This window comes from Chenopodium quinoa, unplaced genomic scaffold (assembly GCF_001683475.1).
Source record: "Chenopodium quinoa cultivar QQ74 unplaced genomic scaffold, ASM168347v1, whole genome shotgun sequence".
NCBI classification, from domain to species: Eukaryota; Viridiplantae; Streptophyta; class Magnoliopsida; order Caryophyllales; family Amaranthaceae; genus Chenopodium; species Chenopodium quinoa.
In genome coordinates this window covers 496,402-520,216 of record NW_018743593.1, presented here as the reverse complement: position 1 = coordinate 520,216, position 23,815 = coordinate 496,402, and the positions used below count along the sequence as shown (strand labels likewise).

Here is a 23,815-nt window from a genome sequence, read left to right as displayed (position 1 = left end):
CCATGGGTGTGTTCGATCGAACCCTTTTTTTTAAGAGAAAGAGAAAACTTCATATTAAGTCAAGGAAATCCAGTACATAGTTCTTAGAAACACAAGGCAAACTTGCTTCCTAATACACATTACAAAAGATAAACTAATATTCTTGAAACCAAATAAATTCCAGTTAGTAGTTCTAATACTCAGCATACACCATCCATAAATTGTCCTACTTCATCTGAAGATTGTTCTGAGCTCTGTCATCATCATAGGCATCCAGTGCGCGTAGTGGTGGTTCGTCATAGAGCTTACTGACTCCATCCTCCATCATCATTGCAATCTTAGCCAAGTAGTGGGCTACTCTATTTGCCTCTCTTGGGATGTAATTGGATGAGAAGTCACACCCTTTACTCAAAAGGCGTTCCATATCTTTCAGTATGACCGAGTACTCATGGGTACCATAATTGGCAACATCCTCAATTGCTTTTTTAGGCTTGCAGCGTCTGTTTCAATAATGACCTTAGTCAGCCCCGCATCCACTGCTAATTGCATTCCTCCCAGCACAACCTTCAGCTCGGCCTCGCGCGGATCTCCTGGCAGCGATCTTCCAAGCCTTACCAAAGAACCATGCCCCATCATCAGTTCGTGCAACAACACCAGCTCCAACCTTGTTGTTCTTCTTCCAAGTCGCGTCAGTGTTAATTTTGATAACCCCATTGCTAGGCTTAGTCCACCTCTCCTCCAGATGCCTTATCGCAGGAGAAAGACCTCCATCCTGAAATATGTTAAAAGTGGCAACCAAATCGACATTATACCTATTAAAAAGGGTGAGAGGGTGAAGTAAGGCCTACTGAAAAATGGTATAATTCAGAGCTTTCCAAATGTGCCAGAAAGCTACTGAAAACATGGTATTCCAAGTAGTGTTGTGATTAAGATTGTATTTAATCCAACCTTCCCAATCTAAATAGAAGAAGGAATTATAGTTAAACTCTTTTTCCATGCAACTTAAACCAAACACCCTAAACCATAAAGTTCTAGTGTTAACACAATCTCTAAAGAGATGCATGTGGTCTTCATTATCTAACTAACATCTAGTATAAATGGGATTGAAGTTGTCAATTTTAGCTGCCAAGACCGTTGCCACAGGGAGTATTTGATGACTTAGATTAAAAAAAACATTTTATATTTATAGGGGATGTGAAAGTTCCATATTTTTTTCCATTTAATGTTAGGAAAGGAAGGGTGGGAATTAAACTTGCAAGATAAAACATAGGCACTTTTTATCGTAAATTGGCCATTTGGGGTCAATTTCCAACAAAGATTATCATCTATCTTTAGGAAGAGGAATACTTTCAATCATTTTACTCAATAAATCCGGCACAATGTGCTTAATTCTCCTAGTATCCCACTCCCCATTAGTGATGATGTTGCTAACTCTCCAATGAGCAATATAGTCCGGGATGAGGTTGTCAATAGCAAGATATAAAGGCTTGTCGCCCACCCAATGGTGATACCAAAAACAAATATCATTTCCATTCCCAATTCTATAAGAAATACCCTCCATAAGAAGGTCTTTACCCTTAAGGATATCTCTCCAAAGGGGACAGTTCATGAATAATTCTCCATCCAAGCTTAGCCATAAAGGCCAAATTCCAATTCCTAAGAATTCTTATTCCAAGCCACCCCATACCGGAAGGGATACAAATCTTCTCCCAACTAGTTCTAGGAAGATAATGGGATCTATCAACTTTGTTCCAAAGAGAACGCCTACAATTTATCTCAATATCTTCTAAAATAGAACAAGGAATAAGAGTGGTTTGCATAGCATAGAGAGGGTAGGCATTAATCACCGATTTAATAAGAGTACACCTAGCCGCCATATTAAGAAGCTTAGCTTGCCAACCCTTAATACGATCCTCTGTTTTATTAAGAAGATCCATGTAATTCGCTTTCCTAAGTCTATTAGGACTAATATATATTAACACCCAAATATTTCCCAAAGGAAGGAGCACCTTTAATATTGGAAGCTTCAATAATAGCAAGTTTTAAGGAAAGACACAGTTTAGGCGGGAAAATGACCTTAGACTTGGTGGGACTAATGTAGAGCCCGAATTTAGATCCGAAATCAAGTAGGACTTCCTTGATAATCTCTACATTTGCCACCGTAGCTTTGGCAAATAAAAAAACATCATCCGCATAGAAAAGATGGGAAATGCTCACATCTTTATCTATTTTTAGAGGAATCCATTTATTTTCTCCCACCTTTTTCTCAATCATTAAAGATAATCTTTCCAAATATAACACAAAGATATAAGAAGATAAAGGGTCTCCTTGCTAATCCCTCTTGAAGAAGTAAAACTGTCTGTAACTACTCCATTCCAAAGAATTAAATGTAGGGAGTATTAATACAACTCAAGATGAGGTTAACAAGACCCAACAAAGTTTCCCTAATAAATCCCCACTCCAAACTATCATAGGCTTTAGAAATATCAATTTTGAAAGCCATTAAGTGTTTTTTGCTATTTTTTTTAAAAAAAGTGAGCTATTTCTTTAATAACGAGAACGTTCTCCTCAATTGACCTACCTTCAATAAAACTAGATTGGACCGGGCTAATGAGATCTCCCGAAAGGGGTTTTATTCTATTAGCAATGATTTTAGTGATGAGTTTATTAACGGAATTACAAAGCCCTATTGGTCTAAAATCACTCATAGTTTCGTAAAAATTCTACAATGTCATTCTTTAAAAATGATACCACAACTTACTGATCTGGCAAAATCTGGTAGGCCTATATTTTGTATTTTTATTTTCATTTTGAATTATTTTAATGTCCATAATGTATTAAAATTGTATTTTTTTTTGTATTCTTTTTAATACATGTAATTTTTTTTTTAGAAATACATAATTATAAATTATGAAAATCTAGTTTTATAATAAAAATTAATTTTCAAATTTATAATTATAATTAGAAATCATAAAATTAAATTCCTTCATCATCTACGTCAAAATTGTTCATCATCTCGTTCATCGTTCATTGTTTATCATCATTCATCGTTCATCATTCATCAATCATTTTATAAATTATGAGAATCTATTTCATAACATTAATAAATTTTTGAAAATATACTTATAATTAAAAATTGGGATCATGGATATGCTACCGGAGAAGAAGAATGATTGTTGGAAGTATTGCCTAAAAATCGCCGGAAAACTGCCCTTTTCCTTCCCGAGAAAGTCGCCTGAAGCCTTCTTGAAATTGACCAAAACCGAAACTAAAATTGGTGCCAAATAGTCCAAGAACTGCAATGCCGAAATGCCTATGATGTCGCCTAAAATCGCATCAGAAACACACCCCAAAAGTAATCAAACCGAGAAAGACCCCTAATATAAAAAAGGACCAAAAACGCACCCAAATACACCTTAAACCGCTTGCAAATTCGTTAGAATCTTGAGCCGCCGCCTTAAACCTGGCGCCAATAGCTGGCGTTAACGCCAACTCTGTTTTAGGTGCGCCAATGCTCTGTTTTGATATTTTATCTTTTTGGCTGATTTTTCTATAAATAACGTCTTAAAAACTCCGTTTTGAAGGACCAGTTTTCAAATATAATCATCTAAAAACTCCATTTTCATTCACCAAATTCCGTTTTCATTCACCAACAACCAGTTTTCAATTCTCTCATTCTCTTAATCATTCACCATCTCTCTCTCTCGTTCTCTTTTCTAAACTAGTCTTTTATATACAAAATTCCGCTTTCGCAAGATTTAGAAACACCTAGCCATATTTGAAGTTGCCTTCGCCCTAGACGTGAAAGGTTTAATTTATGAGGGTTTGGTCCCAAATCTCTATTTCCATTATTTAATTTAATTGTTTGTTTATTATTTTCCTTAAAGTTACTAACGTGTGTATTTTGTTATTAGAAAGAGGTACGAGGCATCAAAGTAAGTGCTTCAATGGTTTTTAATTGATATTATGATGTAGAAATCATGTTTAAATTGTTATTATGATATTCCTAGTATCATGTTTAGGGAAAAGGTTATAATATCAAATATGCTTATTATGATTCCTGCGATGTCTTTTATTCTCTTCCTAATATTTATGATTGTTAGTATCATGTTAGGGTTAAAGATTTGATTTTTATTGCTTAGTGACATGCTAGGGTTTGTTATTAATCTTGTTAGTATCATGCCTAGGATCTTGCTATTTTTATTATGCTTTAACATGATTTATGATTGTTTTGATTAAGATTATAATTTTATTATTGCTATAATTGTTATTATAATTATTATAATTACATGATTATTATTATGATTATGATGATTATTATTTTGATTATTGTTATGATGATTATTTTATTTATGATGATTATTTATTATTATTGTTGCTTGATATTTATATTTATTGCTTGATCACGCCTTTTATGCATGTTTAAAGGGAATTTAGTACTTGTAATCACGCTTAATAAGATAATTGATAATCTTGTTAGGGTTAATATGATTATAATTTCAAGTGATCGCCAATAATAGTTTATTTGTGCATTAATTTTCAACCAACATAGATAAACAGGTTTAGGGTAAACTTATTGATTGCATGTTAGTCAGAAAGCGCACATGAATACGATCAGAATAAAGTAGAGGCCTATTATTAGGGCAGGTTCAATCTCTTTTAGGTTGAATTTGTACCTTCATCCCCGAACCCTATTTGGTTCAAGACCTTATGGAGTTGATGATCTCTTGGATCGTTAAGGGGTGTAATCTTCACCCTGTGAATGGTTTACAAGTTCCTAAAACTTGTTGGCGACTCTTTTGCTCTATTTTCTTCCCTTTTGGACGCTACCGTACTTTAGCGTATGATCACAGTGGGGTTAAAGATAGGGATTAACGCTTGAAAATATTCCCTATAGTTTTTGGCGACTCCACTGGGGAGGATTTCTATTTTAATTCCTGAATTTGTTTTGGCAATGATCTAGAATGAGTGGATGAGACTCGAAATGTTCTAAGTATTTCATGTGCGTAATTTTGATTAACATTATTGTCATATGCATAAAAAAGATCTCATTGGAAAGACCATCCGTAATGAGTTAAAAACATAGGATTTTACACGTAGGAAATTTGAGAAATATCTTTCCCAACTAGGACCAAAATAACACCGTGCGAAACTGGAAAATTTTATCGAGCACAGAAAGCCGCTGAGGCATGTGGGAAGTAGCGCCAATGACCAGAGCATTGGCGCCAGACATTTAACTGTAGCGCCAGACGCCAACATTGGCGCCTGGCGCTACAACTAAATCCTGGCGCCAGTCTCTGATTGCTGGCGCCAATTTCCCCCAATACCGAGCCTGAAATATGTGTTCTAATTTCGATCGGTTTTTCGTATTGTTTGCTCGATCCTACTTCCTGATTGAATTTTTTCTCACTTTTCTGAAACCCATATGTGTTCTACATATGGACATAACCCTCTGGGAATTCATGCTCCATCTACCTAATTGAACGCTCTGTGCAACAAAGGGTACATCCGAGAATGTTGAATTCACCAAACCATGGAAGCGAGTTTTTCGAAACTCGCGGTTTCCCATCCACTCGCGCCAACCCTTCACGGTTAGGCTTCCGCGCGGTGCATCCGGGCAATTAATCATAGACCCTCTATTGACTAAACCATATCCCTAACTTTAGAGAACTAGAGCCATGGTTAGGTTGCAAACGTATTGCATCATATTATGCCTACTTGACTAATTGTGCATTATTTGTTGTGCATATATTCTATGTTTCTCTTAACCGTTTGTTGACTTGTGTTGAGATTAAATAAATTAATGACTTAAAGAACTTTGCCTAATTAATTAAATTAATTAATTAATTTGAGTAAATAAAGTCTAATATTTTAATCGGAATTGACCTAGTACGACTTTAGGCATACCCCAGTTGATTAATAACACCGAAAACAGTCCCAGATTGAAGCTCCAATATTGGCGCCAAAGTCTGAGCACAGTGTGGCGCCTGGCGACAGCTCTGTCGTCTGGCGCCAAGCTACACAGTGTGACGCCAGTCCTGTCGCTTGGCCGACAGTTCGGATTATTGGTCGAGTCATCACCTAGTGTCTAATTAATCAGTTTTCTAATTAATTCGGTTAAGTTTTGCTGTCAATAGTACTTGTTTGCGTCGTTAATCGAGTTTAGGCACTAAGTCCCATGGTCTTACACAAGAGTCCAAGCATGTCACTTACACTCAACTCACACACCAATACACATACTTTGACCATGTGTAAGAGAGTCTCGCGTGCGCGTTTTTTCCGTCATTTTTTTAGGGGGGTAAGTCGGATATTAATCCTCCAATTGAAAAACTGTACTTAGTTCCCTAAAAATATGTACATTATTTTTGCCAAAAATATGCACCCATTATTATTATTATTTTTATTTTTTATTTTTTTCCTCCTTAAAATAAACCGTAAAGTCAAGTTGATTCGATTCAAGAAATTAAAACGCAAAATGGTTTAATTTACAGCGCGTGGTCGAGGAAGGAAGGACGGTTAATCAAAGACAACTTTTTCGTACAAGTCCAAATTTTCGCCAAACCCATAGCTCGTAAGAGGAAAGCTAAGACTATAATGGCAACACAAGAAGAAGTTAACAAGCTTAGGAACCAACTGGTTACCGTGACTGAGACACTGAAGCTCCTAACACTCAAGATCGATGATCCCGTGAAGCAACAACAGATGGACCTCATGCAAGAGAGTCTAAGCAAGCTATCTAGCGACTACAAGTTTCAAGGGCTTACATCACAAGGGGTCTCGGTGGACAAATATCTTTTCCGCAGAAGTTCAATGCCAACGACATCCCAAAATTCAAAGCAACTGATAACCCTTATTTTCATTTAAGAGCATTCGATACAATAATGAGTATTAAGGGTATCGATAAGACGGTTTTCCCCTATCTATTCTCACTATCTCTCGAGACCGTTTGCCAATAATGGTTCTTTTCTCTCGAGAAAGAAAAGACCTCTACCTGGGAGTCCATAGCAAACGCTTTCGTGGATAGGTACAAGTGCAACATTCTGGTTGAGACTGACCATAGGGAACTTGAAATCCTCAAACAGAAAGAGAACGAAGGCTTCACCTCTTTCTTTAACAAATGGAGGGAAACCTCAGCTAAGATGATTGAGGTGCCAAGTGAAAAAGAGTCTGTAAGATTGTTCATCAAAAATCTTCAAGAAAAATATTCCAAGCATCTCAAGTATCAAAATAATCCCCATACCTTCAAAGCCGTCTATGACATTGGAATCAATATTGAAGACGACCTGGCTAAGTTAAAAGCTGCCAACAATAACTCCAACAGTGGCTGGAAAGGAAAGAAAAACGACAATCCTTCTTCTTCCAAAACCACCCACTCAAACCATGTTAGCACTTTTAATTTAGGTGAAGTCCTTGCTATGAACAATCAAGGACAGAAGAAACCATTTAGGAGGAACTTTACTCATATTGGCATGAGTTATACACCGCATTTGATCGATTAAATGCAAAAGGTCTTATAACTCCTATTGGACCATTTGAGGACCCACCAGTCAAAAAGAGGTCGGCTAATTGGAACCCCAATGCACACTGTAAGTATCACCAAGTTAGGGGCCATCTCACCGAAAACTGTTGAAAGCTTAAGGAAGCTATCCAAGACTTAATCGACAACAACAAGCTGCCATTGCCCCTGCCAGTAAGAAGCCAAGCATTGATAATGCACCTCTCGCTCATGCCCTGGCTATCTCTGATGAGGAAAACGAGGTTGACCCCTCGTCTCTCATTAGACCTGTCAAAGAAATCTATGCCTCAGAAAAAGAGGAGGAAACCTTTTTTGATGTCAGGGATAACCTTCAAGAACCGGCAAGTAAGGAAGATATACAATTGCTCACACTGTCTATGATGGAGGTATCGCATTTACTACGTGAAGCTCTCAAAGCTATAAAGGAACCCCAAAAGAAATATGACGAGGTTCCACTTCTGAAAGATAAACCTAAAAGAGAATTCACACCCATAGGAATGACCTATGATGCTACTTTTGATCATCTCTATGATCAAGGACTAATCAAACCTATTGGTCCAACAGAGGATCCAACACCAGAAAAACGATCTCCAAGGTGGGATCCCAAATCATACTGCAAGTACCATCAAGGAAACGGTCATACTACAAATGAATGCTACAGGTTTCAAAACCTCATCCAAGATCTTGTGGAAGCTAATAAGATCTCATTACCTCTAGCTAGCAAGGGAACGACTCATGAGGCAAAGCGTTTTTCCTTACAAGTCACTGAAAAACCCAAGAAGAGTAATAGAATTTACACTCCAATTGGGATCCCATATGCACAAATGTTCAAATTGCTCTCTGAGAGTGGCGAGATCAAACCTCTCGAACCGAGACTATTCGAATCATTGAAAAGGACAGATAGGTATTAATGTCAGTATCATCAATCAAGGGGTCACACTATCGAAAACTGTTTCAAATTCAAAGATTTGGTTCAGAAAATGATTGAAGAAAAGAAACTAGTCCAAGTTCCACAAGAAGACGATGCAACCATTAATGGAGTTTGGGACAGTGATGAAGAAGATGTCTATCTAAAAGACACAATAGGATCTCCAACTTCTGTGTCATACGCCAGGATGACTTTTGGGCTGAAGAAGACTCATCGATAGACGTCCTCACAAGATCCGGGAGAATGCAACCTCCCGTTTCAACACAACCTATGCCAACCACACAACAAGTTCCCATACCTATCATTGAAGACAATGACATTGTTAAGTAGTTTAAGAAGACAAAAGTTGAGATGAATGTATGGAAACTCTTGGCAACATCTCGAGAACATAGGTTGGCTGTAATGAATGCCTTGGACAAAATTGGGATAGATTCTAACACTACTCCTGAGGGATTAGCCAACTTCCTCACAAGTAATCTTCCTAGTCCAATTAATTTGATCACCTTTTCTGACAAGGATTTACCCCCAGAAGGTGACAAACACTACAAGGCATTAAACCTCACAATAGTTTGCAAGAGGATGATTGTTCCTATGACCCTTGTAGACAATGGATCGGCCATTTACGTCTGTCCACTTACAACTGCGAGGATGCTAGGCATAAGGGACGAAGATTTAACTCCGTCTACACAGGGAATAAGGGCCTATGACAACACTCGTTGTCAAGCTCTTGGTAAAATTACCCTGAATGTAACGGCGGGAGCGATAGAACATGCTACTACTTTCCAAGTAGTAGACATCAAAGCTTCGTTCAATTTGCTGTTGGGACACCCTTGGCTTCATGACCTAAAGTCCGTCCCCTCATCTCTCCACCAACAAGTAAAAGCTATAGTTGGGGGAATTCCTATCACCATCGATGCTTCGCCTATGAGGATCAAGTCCATAGAGAATCCAATCATTAATGTGGAGCACGACGAGGATGATGAAGATTTATGGGGCTTTAACGAAGAAGTCTCCTTAATCCAGGAGGATGAAAGGACCCCTCTTTGCCATGACCCCCATTCCAACATGATTGTAAATGCCATGCTGAAGAAACAAGGACATTTTCTTGGGATGACCCTAGGAAAGAAGAAAGGAATGGCAAAATCGCTGGAGTCACCTGGCTTCCCTAAGTTAGACACTTTTGGACTTGGTTTCGAACTGAATCGGAAAGATCTCAAGCGAGCCCAGGAAAAGTCAAAGGCACGTAGGGACGCTCGCATTCAAAAGAAAGCAATCCCAATGGATCGGTACCCTCTTACACTTAATGGTCAATTTATAAAAGAAGGAGAAGACTATCCATGCCATGAATTTCCCGAGCCATTTGTTGTAAACGACATAAGACAACCGGGATTTGAGATTTTCTTGGATTGCTACTTCACTGATGAAATCCCAACTCCTGTCCACAAGGAGAAAGCACCCCCATGCTTTGACTTTAACGTCATGGGATTACTGTTTGGGCGAGAAAAGAATGAGCCAACTTATAAAGAGGATAACTCCTTGCTCATTCAAACAGTCCTACAAAGCGAAAGCTTCGATCCCTCGAAGCTAACCACTCCAGCCGAAGGATCACTACAAGGGTGGCGCAAGACTATCAAGGTGACTACTCCAAGTGGAAGGAAGATATCCATCACGACAAGGCAAGGACCAATGTTTGAAGAGTCGTCTGAGTCTGAGTCTGAGTCGGAGTCTCTCCCTATAGAGTCTTCTAGGTCTTTAGTAGTAGTACCTTCCCCTCCTATTTCTTCTCCTAGAATAGTTAGTGATCAAGTCCCTGAGGACATATCACTATTTGATGTAATGATCTCTGAGTATAATAATATTTCTCCTTCTCCTTATTTCTCGTGTTCTTCTCTAACCAAAGATGACGAGCATTGCTTAACTAACAATGAAAAAGACAAAGAAATTATTAAAGCAATGGAAACACTCGAAAAGAAAACGCCGGTAATTGAAGAAACTGAAACGGTTGATATCTTAAATGATTCAACCCATAAAGGAGAAGTTAAAATCGGATTAACACTGAATGAACAAGAAAGAACCGATTTAATTAACTTACATAAAGAATTTATCGATGTATTTGCTTGGTCATACGAAGATATGCCAGGAATTAATAGAGAAATAGCTCAACACACTATACCACTAATTCCAGGAATGAAACCCGTAAAACAAAAGTTACGTCGAATGAAACCCGACGTAGCTCTTAAAATAAAAGAAGAAGTTCAAAAACAAATAACTGCAGGTTTCATCAAGGTATCCAAATACACCGAATGGGTCGCCAACGTCATCCCAGTTCCGAAGAAAGACGGAAGGGTAAGAATGTGTGTCGAATATCGAGATCTAAATAAGGCAAGTCCAAAGGACGACTTCCCTTTGCCACACATCGATATTCTGGTAGATAACACGGCAAATCGAGCGCTCCTCTCGTTCATGGATGGGTACGCAGGTTACAACCAGATTCTCATGGTAGAAGAAGACATGGAGAAAACAACTTTTATAACACCATGAGGCACTTACTGCTGCACGGTAATGCTATTCGGGTTGAAAAACGCGGGTGCTACTTACCAACGTGCAGCAACTGCCTTACTCCATGACATGATGCATAAAGAAGTTGAGGTATATGTGGACGACATGATTATAAAATCAAAAGACCGTCCAGGCCATCAAGTAGCCTTAAGGAAATTTTTCGAAAGGTTAAGAAAATATAATATGAGGTTGAACCCAGCTAAGTGTGCTTTTATAGTCACCTCAGGCAAGCTTTTGGGATATGTCATAAGCTCTAAAGGAATAGAGGTAGACCCTACCAAAATCAAAGCAATCATGTCAATGCCACCGCCCAAACTGAGAAACAGATTCGAGGATTTATTGGCCGGTTGCAATACATAAGTAGGTTCATATCAAAATTGACGATAATATGTGAACCAATCTTCAAAAATATAAAGAAGAATGTACCGGTGATATGGGATGATGAGTGTCAAAAAGCCTTTGAAAAGATCAAATCCTGTCTCGTAAATCCTCCCGTATTAGCACCAGCACTTCCCGGAATACCTCTTAGGCTATATTTGACGGTTACCAAAGAGACAATGGGAGCTATGCTAGCACAAGAAGTAGAAGGCAAAGAGAATGCAATCTACTATCTAAGCAAGAAGATGCTCGAATACGAAGCACGCTATACGCCACTCGAGAAGTTGTGTCTCGCCTTGGTGTGGGCCACGACCAAGTTAAGACATTACATGTTAGTGCATACCGTCTTCGTAGTCTCCCGATTAGATCCACTCAAGTATCTGTTTGAGAAATATACACTCAATGGACGCATATCGAGATGGTTAGTCAATCTAGCCCAGTTTGATGTAAGGTTCATGCCACAAAAAGCTATCAAAGGATCCATGGTGTCGGACTTCCTAGCAGATTTTCCAATAGAAGACTCGACGCCAATACAAGACAATGAATTTCCAGATGAAGACTTAATGGTCACTGAAGATGATACTTGGACCTTATACTTCGACGGAGCCTCGAACCAAAAGGGATATGGCGTTGGAGTATTACTAGTATCACCTAAAGCAGAGCATGTTCCAATCTCCATAAAGCTTGATTTCGACGTTACCAACAATGCTGCTGAATATGAAGCATGCGTGGTAGGCCTTGAAACAGCTTTGGCATTGGGAGTAAAAAAGTTAAGGATATTCGGAGACTCTTCTTTGATCATCAATCAAATATCTAAAAGGTGGAAAGTAAGGAGCGAAAGTCTAGCCCCTTCCAAACCTATTTGGAAACTCTTACAGATCAGTTAGAGAAGGTAGAATTCACCTATCTACCTAGGGAAGAAAATCAATTTGCTGACGCCTTGACAAGACTAGCCTCAATGTTTAGGATTCCCACGGAATCGAGCAAATGCCTCTAACTATAGAAAAAAGGCACAAACCAGCATACATCCAAGCTATAGAAGACGACGAAGTAGTTCAAGACGAAGAAGTAGAAGAAGAGGATGAACCATGGTACACAGATAAACTCAATTATGTCACCAAAGGAGAATACCCTCCCCATGCTGACAAAAGAGCAAAACGAGCATTAAGGCTTTTGGCTTCCCAATAGTACTCATATACAACGAGCTACATAAAAGGGTACCTAAGGGTCGAGCTCTCTTATGTGTAAGAAAGAAGGATGCACAAAGAGCAATGAGGATAGTCCACGAAGGAATCTGTGGCACACATATAAATGGCAAAATGTTAGTCCAAAAAATAATGCGAGAAGGATATTATTGGACCACAATGAATAGGGATTGCCATCAATATGTAAAAAGGTGCCCTAAGTGCCAAATTTATGCCAATTTACAACATGTTCCTCCATCCTTGCTCTACACCTACACATCGCCATGGCCATTCTCTACATGGGGAATTGACATTATCGGCAAAATCACTCCCCCAGGAATAGGAGGCCACGGATATATCTTAGTAGCAATTGATTACTTCACAAAGTGGGTCGAAGCGCAATCATACGCTAAACTCACTGTAAAACATGTAGCACTCTTTATCGAGAGAAATATTATTTGTCGATACGGAGTCCCACATGAAATGATAAGTGACAATGGAACTCACTTTCAAGCCGAATGTGAAGAATTGCTACAAAAATACGGCATTCAACAACATCATTCTTCCCCTTATAGGCCTCAATCAAATGGAGCAGTCGAGGCAGCTAATAAAAACCTAAAGACTATCATCGAGAAAATGACGGAAAATTATAAGGATTGGCCTGACAAAATTCACTTCGCATTGTGGGGTTACCGCACGTCAATTCGCACATCAACAGGAAATACGCCATTTTCCTTGGTATATGGAATGGATGCCGTACAACCTGTCGAACTAGAAATACCATCTCTACGCATTACGTTAGAGAGTAAACTCGATGAAGTTGAATGGACTAGGGCAAGATATGAAGAATTAATTCTACTCGATGAGAAACGACTAGAAGCTCTACATCACACTTTGTGTTATCAAACTCGTATGGCTAGGCATTTTAATAAGAAGGTCAAGACAAGAAACATCAAAGTAGGAGACTTGGTGTTAAAAGCACTAAGGAAAAATGTTTTAGATCCAAGGGGAAAATTTAGACCTAATTGGTCTGGACCCTACATTGTCAAAACAATCCTATCAGGAAGTGCAGCAAAACTAACTGACATGGATGGCAATGAGTTCTCAAACATGACAAATCTTGACCAACTTAAGAAGTACTACCCATAATTACTTGAGTAGGATACTCAAGAGAGCTACGTTTTTCCTGATTCCTTAAGAAAGGATACGTAGGCAACCCTTTACGGGTGCGGCCACCTTATTTTTCGACATTCTCGCGTCCCAGAGTTAATTAAAAATTCGACAGAAGATCGGCAAAATATCGGCGTCGTAGAGAAGAATCTGGCGCCAGCCAACGGCCCTTAGCGCCAGCCGATGGAACTGGCGCCTGGCGCCAAACTTCCCTGTCAGGCGCTAGTTGCAAATAAGCGGCGCCAATTCACATACAAATTCTGGGAAAATTTCGGTGTTTTTCGGAAAATTTTCGACTTCCGTACTCGAAGAATTTCTGGAAAATTAATTTTTTCGGTTTTCATTGCTTTAATAAAATAAATTTAAAGTAAATAATTTAATTAAAAGCTGAAATTTCATTAATAAAATAAAGTTACATTATTGATGTAATTTTAATAAAGCTGAAATAAATTAACTTTAAATAAAAAAATATATAAGCTAAGTCTAATAATTTGAAATTAAGCAATGCTCCTAATCTTTCTTTTCTTTCCTAGCCCTTTTTCCAATTTTTGTCTGCTTCCTCCTCCTCATCCATAACCTAAGCTAGTAGGCATCCTTTAGAGGACCTACATTCAATCTTAGAATAGATGGTCTCCCCTTCAGCTAGGACTCCATGCTTCTTTTCTACCCAAGCTTTTTTCTCTGTGATGTCAGCTTTACTTTTTCCCTTATCTTTGTAGCACTTTTCTTCCTAGGCATTGCAGGTGTGTTGAATTCAACTCTTTCACCTAAGCGTTCCTTGGCAGGAATCACCCTGTCACCTAGACAACTCTTCACGTCAGTTCTACCCTGATTTTTCTTCGAATCCTTCGAAGGTTTCTTCAGCAACCACTTCTTCACATCATTGGGCAAGGAAGGAGGAACCTTTTGGGTAATTACTTCCCATAGAGGTCTGGCACTCCAATAGGCATCAAATCTGTCTACTTCTTGGGAAACAGGGTACTCATAGGGAGGACGAAGATCCCCAGAAGAAATATTCTGAAGCAAGCCGTATTGTCTTTTTACCCTGCAGGGATAATAATAAGTCATACGAGACAAACTGGGAAGACGACAGAAAGGTTGCTTGTTGACACCAACCATCCTTTCTATTTTCCACCATGGGACGACCCACTTGATAGCAAAATTGCGAGTTTCGAAGACCTTTCTCCACCCATGGCGCCCAATTTTAGGGAAGTGTTTCTTCCTCCCCACGAAGCAATTGGAAGTGTACTTCTCAATATTGTCCGGAGGGCTAATTAATTCTAGCCTTTCCATTAGCCATATTTGTAAAAAAAAATTGCAATGCAAATAAATTATTATTACAATACAAAAATATATTTTTTGATTTCTGTAATTAAAAATGTTATTTTTCTACCTGTAATAAAATTGGAGAGCCGCGAAAAGGTGCTTTTGGGTTCCTTTTCAATTCATCAAGACTAATCATAGTCTCTCCAACTATCAATGGCATTGGATTTCTCCCTGATTCAATTTGTTCTAGTACGGTGGTTATAATCGATTTGCCTTCATTATTTTTACCACTACTAAGTAAAAATTGATTAAGCATGCAAAATAAGAAAGCCCTTCTTCTATATATATGAAAAGACTCAGAAAGAGGTTTATCAAAATAATGGCGTGCAAATTCTTTCAAATTAACTATGTTTCCATCTACTATTTTTGATAAATCCCTTTCTTTTAAATTAAAGAAGCGCTCAAAATCCTTGTAATAATATGCATCTACTCTAGGGATTACTATGAGGTCTATTGCAGGGAAACCTAAAATAGCACCAAATTCTTCTGGCAAAGGGCTAATCTCATCATACCCTATTCTAAAACAATGAGTATCGACATTCCAAAATTCTAGAGCGGTATGAATGAAATCTATGTCAAGATCTACCCCTTTTATGCCATAAATTCCCCCCAAGTGAAACAAATCTAATTCTTTTCTGTCTCTAGCATTAAGAGATCGACACCATTCATGGGTGTATTGAGTGAAAGTTTTGGTGACTAGAGACATGATATTATTTTTCTAAGGCCAAGAACTATTTTATTTGCTGCAATTATGAAAAGAATCGGCTGGGCAGGGGGCTATTTATACACACAATACGAGCAGTTTTAATCAGGATGAAATACGGAGACAACGCCAATTGGCGTCAGACTCCGCGATTGGCGCCAGACACCAAAGCTTGGCGCCACACGCCAAGTGTAGCGCCTGGCGCTACACCGAATTGCGTGGCGCCAGCTGGCGCCAATTTTCCACGTCATGCGCGCTTTCTTAAATCGTGTTTTTACCTTAAATTCAAGTCGACTAATGACTTTACGACCCCGATTATCTTTTCTAAACATCTTTTTATTCTACTTTTAATTAATATAGCTATTATATTAATTATATTATTCCTTTTTGGATTTTATTTAGGTTAATTTTCAAGTTTTTATAAACCCAACATTTTATTTGTCTTTTCCTTTTTTTTCATTTTTTCTTTTGGGGGAGAGAGTCGGATACCCTCCATGAATAATAAAAATGACGGAATTTTTGCGCAAAATTGTTTGTCACACTTTTTCTTGCACACACAAACATGCACATAATAATAGCAAACAAAATAAACTCATAATAGTATGTATATATAAAATATGTCTAAAAATGAGTTTTAACTAAAAGGCAAAGTTCTATACAAAGTCAAATAATAAAAAGCACAGGTACAAATCACCTCGCGCAAGAGATGACAAAGAAATAAGTCAGTAAACATGCATAATATATGTGGACAAAATTTGCAAATAAATAAGCTTACTCGAGTCTAGTAGCTAGGAATCGACCGCTTTACGAAGCGCGACCGGAAGAATCATCTCCTCAATCGGCCCATATGTCCCCTGGTAATGAATAGACTACGGGGTAGCACGAACTCAACATCATCGTCCTGATAAAGCAAAACCAAGTCTGTGAAGCATTACTTGGGGGCTACTTAAAGAATAAGAGCTGAAAAGGCGTACCGCCACATTCTCAGCCGGTACAGGAACTGGAGCTAACAACGGCAGTAGCTCCTCTACACAGCATCGACCAGGGATCGTGCAAGATCACCAAGGGGAACTAGTTCCCTCTGACATGCTCAAACAACTTCGCGGCACCTGGATACTTAGCCACTCGGTGAGGTTTTTCTACCTATTTGGTTTCCTTGGTACGCCAATTAGCCCCTCTAAGAAATTTGACATGATTTTTAGTAATCGGCTTGATTACGTAAAGTGATCGACCTGATGAAAAATCGTCCCACTTAGCTTAAAGCGCCTAAGAATTGGCTCATTGACAAAAGGCACCGACATAGTGGTTCATTCGCAAAAGGCACCGACATGCTGGTTCATTCGCAAAAAGGGCACTGACGTACAGGTTCAAAGCAATGGAAGCGCCGACGTACAGGCATAGCAGGAGCAAAGTTCAGGCGATCTTTTAAAGATCGACGAGCGGAGATCCTCGGTAATTTTCCAAGGGTAATTTCCTTTGGAAAATTAGCATCAAATGAGGATGGCTTCAAGCGACGATATCTTCGACGACATTCCCTGGCTTGTGGAGAGTTGTCACAAACAACTGAAGGTAATTTCAAGTGAAGTTGCCCTCGACCATATTCCCTTAGACGTGGAAGAAATGCGGAAGGAGTTTGTTTTAAGAGAAATAATCTCCGACAGTATTCCCTTGGACGCGGAATATTATCAATGCGGATGGGGATTGTTTCGAGAGAAATAATCTTCGATAGTATTCCCTTGGACGTGGAATATTATCAATGCGGATGAAGATTGTTTCAGGAGAGATAATATTCGATAGTATTTCCTTGGACGTGGAATATTATCAATACGGATGAGGATTGTTTCGAGAGAAATAATCTTCGATGGTATTCCCTTGGACGTGGAATACTATCATAGCGGAGAAGGATTGTTTCAGGCGAAGCAATCTTCTAATTTGGAGGCGGTTACAAGCGTAGCGGTTTTCAAGCGGAATGGCATTCTCTAGCTTGTAGGAGGTCATCAAAACAGTAATACAACAACAATCGGTTACTTTCAGAGACGTGTGCTCGACGGTGCAAGATACGCGTTTCTTAACACTTTTATCTGTTTAACTAACGCTAGTTTGCAGGTATCGGCGTTAAAAGAGTGATTTAGGATCGCAGAACGTTCTGAATCATTCTCCGTCCCTATCGATACTTTGACTTTTGTTTTCGAAACTCGCGTTTCTCCAAACTCAGTCAAAGTGGAGGCTTCTGTAGACACCCATTTGTGTCTCCCCAAAACCAAACCCAGTGATGAGTACCTTTCGCGTCGAATCATAATCGAATGAAGTGAAAGTGTGGAAAGTCTAGTGTTACGGATAGTTTTAATTTCTTTTATCTTCTCTCTGTTTTTGAAAACTTATTTTAAGAAAACAACCAATCCAGTTTGGTTGGTCCCTGATATGGGTCCAATAGTAGTGTAGTTGGATGGGTCTTGACAAGAACTTTCCAATGATAAGCCCAATTCCGATGAATATTGAGGAAGTTATGGCCAATTTACTAAACTGGGCCCGTTTTGAGCCTTATATACGACCCAATGATCTAGAGGAGGGTCTAATATAGATTTATCATTCCTAATGCAATTAGGAATAGTTTTAGTCTTCTAGATTCTTCTAGAAGGTTCTTTTCATTCCTAATTCAATTAGCATTGATAAATTGACTTTTGTTGACTTTTCAGAGTTTTAATTAAAATCAAAGAGCATTTTTGAGGAAAAAATACGATTTTATCCTCCTGTACGACAGAATTTATCTGATTTGAGAAAACGCGTCAAAAACAGGGAGCGCCAAACGCCAGACATTGGCGCCTGGCGCTAATCATTGGCGCCTGGCGCCAATAGCTGGCGTTGGCGCCGGCTCTGTTTTAGGTGCGCCAATGCTCTGTTTTGATATTTTATCTTTTTGGCTGATTTTTCTATAAATAACGTCTTAAAAACTCCGTTTTGAAGGACCAGTTTTCAAATATAATCATCTAAAAACTCCGTTTTCATTCACCAAATTCCGTTTTCATTCACCTACAACTAGTTTTCAATTCTCTCATTCTCTTAATCATTCACCATCTCTCTCTCTCTTTCTCTTTTCTAAACTAGTCTTTTATATACAAAATTCCGCATTCACAAGATTCAGAAACACCTAGCCATATTCGAAGTTGCCTTCGCCCTAGACGTGAAAGGTTTAATTTCTGAGGGTTTGGTCCCAAATCTCTATTTCCATTATTTAATTTAATTGTTTGTTTATTATTTTCCTTAAAGTTACTAACGTGTGTATTTTGTTATTAGAAAGAGGTACGAGGCATCAAAGTAAGTGCTTCAATGGTTTTTAATTGATATTATGATGTAGAAATCATGTTTAATTTGTTATTATGATATTCCTAGTATCATGTTTAGGGAAAAGGTTATAATATCAAATATGCTTATTATAATTCCTGCGATGTCTTTTATTCTCTTCCTAATATTTATGATTGTTAGTATCATGTTAGGGTTAAAGATTTGATTTTTATTGCTTAGTGACATGCTAGGGTTTGTTATTAATCTTGTTAGTATCATGCATAGGATCTTGCTATTTTTATTATGGTTTAACATGATTTATGATTGTTTTGATTGTGATTATAATTTTATTATTGCTATAATTGTTATTATAATTATTATAATTACATGATTATTATTATGATTATAATGATTATTATTTTGATTATTGTTATGATGATTATTTTATTTATGATGATTATTTATTATTATTGTTGCTTGATATTTATATTTATTGCTTGATCACGCCTTTTATGCATGTTTAAAGGGAATTTGGTACTTGTAATCACGCTTAATAAGATAATTGATAATCTTGTTAGGGTTAATATGATTATAATTTCAAGTGATCGCCAATAATAGTTTATTTGTGCATTAATTTTCAACCAACATAGATAAACAGGTTTAGGGTAAATTTATTGATTGCATGTTAGCCAGAAAGCGCACATGAATACGATCAGAATAAAGTAGAGTCCTATTATTAGGACAGGTTCAATCTCTTTTAGGTTGAATTTGTGCCTTCATCCCCGAACCCTATTTGGTTCAAGACCTTATGGAGTTGACGATCTCTTGGATCGTTAAGGGGTGTAACCTTCATCCTGTGAACGGTTTACAAGTTCCTAAAACTTGTTGGCGACTCTTTTGCTCTATCTTCTTATCTTTTGGACGCTACCGTACTTTAGTGTATGATCACAGTGGGGTTCAAGCTAGGGATTAACGCTTGAAAATATTCCCTACACAACCAAACTTGAGACCTTCACAAAAACATCTTCCACTGCAACAATTCTTTTCTCAAAAAGGAAAGAATTTCTTTTAAGACAAATGCCCCATAGGATGCACCAGAATAAGTCCCACCAAGCTTTCTCTTTGAATTTTGAAGACAGGAAAGAAAGCCAGCATTGAAGAGAAGTCATACCAGAATCAGGACACTCCAAGCGCAGCGGGGAAGCATACCAGATCAAACGAGCCTCCTTGCATAGAAAGATAGCATGTAGTAAAGTTTCGGGACTGTCACCACAGCAAGGACATGTTTCATCAACACTCATACCACGTTTAAACAGGGCAGACCTAACAGCAATGTTATTATGCATTACTCTCCAACCAAACAACTTAATTTTTGGGGGGATTTTCGCATTCCAAAGGGAGTTCCAAAGCACAGAACAGGGGGGGGAGAAAAACCAGAAGCATTCTCTCTGTTATTTTCTTTCAATTCAACATGGTAAGCACTCCTTACGGAGAACTCACCATTCTTTGTATAGTGCCAAGCCCATACATCTTCACCTCCAATACGAACAAGCGGGATTTTGAGTATTTCATCAACTTCCCACTCAATAAAGTGAGTTTTCAGAGTATCCACCAACCACTCACCATCATATATAAGCTCACTCACCAGACTAGGTTTGTTGTCCAATCTGGGGTTGCACGTTGAGAGGTTTAAAAGCAGCGAGAGTGGGGATCCAGGGGTCATTCCACACATTAGTACCATGGAAATTTCCCACAATTCTTCTGGCACCTATATATTTTGACAAGATCTCTAGCAAACAAAATCGATCTCCAAGTGTAACTTGAGTTGGAACTTAATTTTGTAGTGAAGAAGTCACCTTTAGGGAAGTACTTTTGTCTCATAATTTTCTCCATTAAAGAGGGATTGTTGTTCACAATCCGCTAGGCCTATTTGGAAAGCATAGCTTCATTAAAAGCTTGTAAATTCCTCATCCCAAATCTCCTTCCTTTTTTGGCAGATAAGTCTTCTCCCATGCGACCCACGCCAACTTGCGCTCCTCCTTTTGTTGTCCCCAAAAGAAATTTTGGCGAAGGCGCTCAATTTCATTTAAAATTCTCACCGGAATCTTGATGCATTGCATTGCATATGTGGGAATAGCCTGTGCGACAACTTTGATTAAAATTTCCCTCCTCGCTTGAGACCAAAATCCTTTTTTCCACCCTTTCAATTTTTTCCAAACCCAACCTTGAATGATAGAAAAGACCCGTTTCTTAGAGCTACCTAGATAAGTTGGAAGCCCAAGATATTTATTGTGACTCTCAAAGGCCTTAAAAGATAACTTTGATTGAAGGATATTTTTCTTTTTTGGCTCAATGTTTTGGCTGAAAGAGACTTCGGACTTATCCATATTCAATTTCGGGCTTGACACAATTTCATAGGTGGAGAGAATGTCCAACACATTATCAACTTCTTCCTCGTTGTCTTTAACAAAAAGAAGGCTGTCATCCACGAAGAAAAGATGAGATATAGGGTCCACATGCTTCCCAATTTTGATGCCATGAATCTGACTTTTGCTCTCGACATCTCTCAAAAGAGTCGATAACCCCTCGGCACATAAGATGAAAAAAGGGGGAAAGCAGATCCCCTTATCGAAGGCCTCTAGAAGGAAGGAAACCCCAAGAAGGTTGGCCATTGACAAGTATAGAGAAAGAAGCAGTCTTCACACAAGCCATAATAGAGCCCACAAAAGAAGCAAGAAAGCCCAATTTGTCCATCATATTCTCAAGAAAAACCCACTCGACTCTATCGTACGCCTTGCTAATATCCAGTTTCAAACCCAAATAGTCTTTCTTCCTAGAATTCTTTTTCCTCAAGTAATGAAAACGTTCATAGGCCACAAGAATATTATCAGTTATAAGCCTTCCAGGAACGAAACCACTCTGCGACTCATGAATAATGTTAGGAAGAACTTTTTTGAGTCTATTTGCAAGGAACTTGGACACAATCTTTTAGAGAACATTACACAAGCTAATTAGTCTAAAATCTACAGGAGACTCACAAAATTTCTTTTCGGGATAAGGGCGATGTAAGTCTGATTTATAGAACTAATTTCTTCACCATTATTCAGAATTTTCAACACACGATTAATCACATCACATCCAACAATATTCCAGAATTTTTGGTAAATGATTGCGCACATACCATCGAGGCCCGGGGCTTTCATAGGATGCGTAAATTTGATAGCTTCAACGACTTCATCACTTCATAAAGGGGCATTTATCATATTTGTCATAGGCTCCAAGAGGATGGGGAAACTTTGTTAATGACAGGGGCAGTCTCCACCGCATTAGTAGTCCCAAAGAGGTTCTCAAAGTTGCGCACCAACACTTCTGTAATTTAGTCCTCATCCTCATTAAGGATGCCCGCTTCATACTTTCTTTTAGTGTGAAATTTTTTTGGTGTTTTTATCTCCACCTTTTAGCCAATCTTGCCTGCTTCTTTGACGCCAATACCTCTCTTCCCTCTCCTCAAACTCATCCATCCTCTCATCAAGCGCACGCATGTGATTAATTATTTCTTGCGTTTTATCAAGCTCCATAAGTCTTTCCATTTGATGCTTGCACTCGCTTAACTCCTTCCCCGCATTGCCAAAAGTATTTTTGCTCCAAGATTTCAGATTTTTTGCTGTACGAGCAATGTTGGCAGTGATGCTCGCACCTTCTACCCATCTTTTCCCAATAATATCAGTGCAACCCTCATCCCTTAACCACATCTCTTCGAATCTAAACAATTTTCTCTATTTTTTCTTTTTTGTTGCGTGGCCTCTATCCTTCAAACAGAGAAGCAGGGGCAGATGATCCGATTTCCTTTTTTCCAAATGTGTCACAAAAGCACCCGGGTAGATGTCTTTCCATCATTGGGTTGAGAAGAACCTATCGAGGCATTCTTGAATATTTTCATCATCACCTCTGTTATTGCTCCAAGTGAATTGGTGTCCCATAAAGCCAAGGTCAGAAAGGTTGCACACATCAGCAACCCTCCTTAAAATTGCATCCTCATTGTAATTGAAAGTCGCACCCCCTTTCTTTCCGAAGACCAAAGCATCAAATTATAATCGCCACCAACAAACCAAGGGACCTCAGCATCCTTATAGAGGTTTTCGATTAAGTTGCCAGTCAAATGTTTTTAATCATCATTAGGGTACCCATAGCAGCTAGTAAATCTCCACTCTTTGCCATCATCATTCACTAAGGCATCAATATGATGAGTAGAAAAAGATTGGATGCTCACCTTTCACTCATCATTCTACATAAGAGCAATGCCCCCACTTCTTTTTCTACCTCCTCCTTCACACCCAACAGCTAACATGCTAATGAATTTCATTTTTTTTTCCATTTTGTCACTACTCATCTTTGTTTCTTGTAAGGACAATAAATTGGGAATTTCCGTGATCATAATCCGCCTAAGCGCATTGACTGCCCGAGGACTCCCCAAACCTCACAGTTCCACGATAAGATGTGCTTCATTGACCACCAAGAGCCCAAGTTGTGGGGCTCGCCACATTTTCATTATTTTATTGATCATGACCAGTCACCTCAAAAACTCTCTTCTTGATGCATAGAGAATCATCCATCTGCAAAGGATCATCATCCCCTCTTTCTTCATTTCTGTCTTTCCTTATAGTGCCTGCCAAGGATGATGGAGGGTCTGTGGAAACAGGGGAATTACAAATGATTCTCTTGAATTTTTTCTGTTTTGTGCTATTCTGCTTTAAATCCATAGAGCATCCATCATGAACCTGAACATCCAT

The 23,815-nt window shown here is 38.6% G+C and overlaps 1 protein-coding gene across 1 annotated transcript; it reads right to left on the bottom strand.

Moving 5' to 3' along the window:
• Window positions 1-205: 205 nt before the first annotated feature.
• On the bottom strand, window positions 206-20,371 carry LOC110682823. The gene is made up of 3 exons (XM_021859168.1): window positions 20,036-20,371; window positions 595-751; window positions 206-459 (listed from the first exon to the last, which is right to left on the bottom strand). Exons 1-3 carry the CDS (start codon window positions 20,369-20,371, stop codon window positions 206-208), a joined length of 747 nt encoding a protein of 248 aa, XP_021714860.1.
• Between the last annotated feature and the right edge of the window lie 3,444 nt (window positions 20,372-23,815).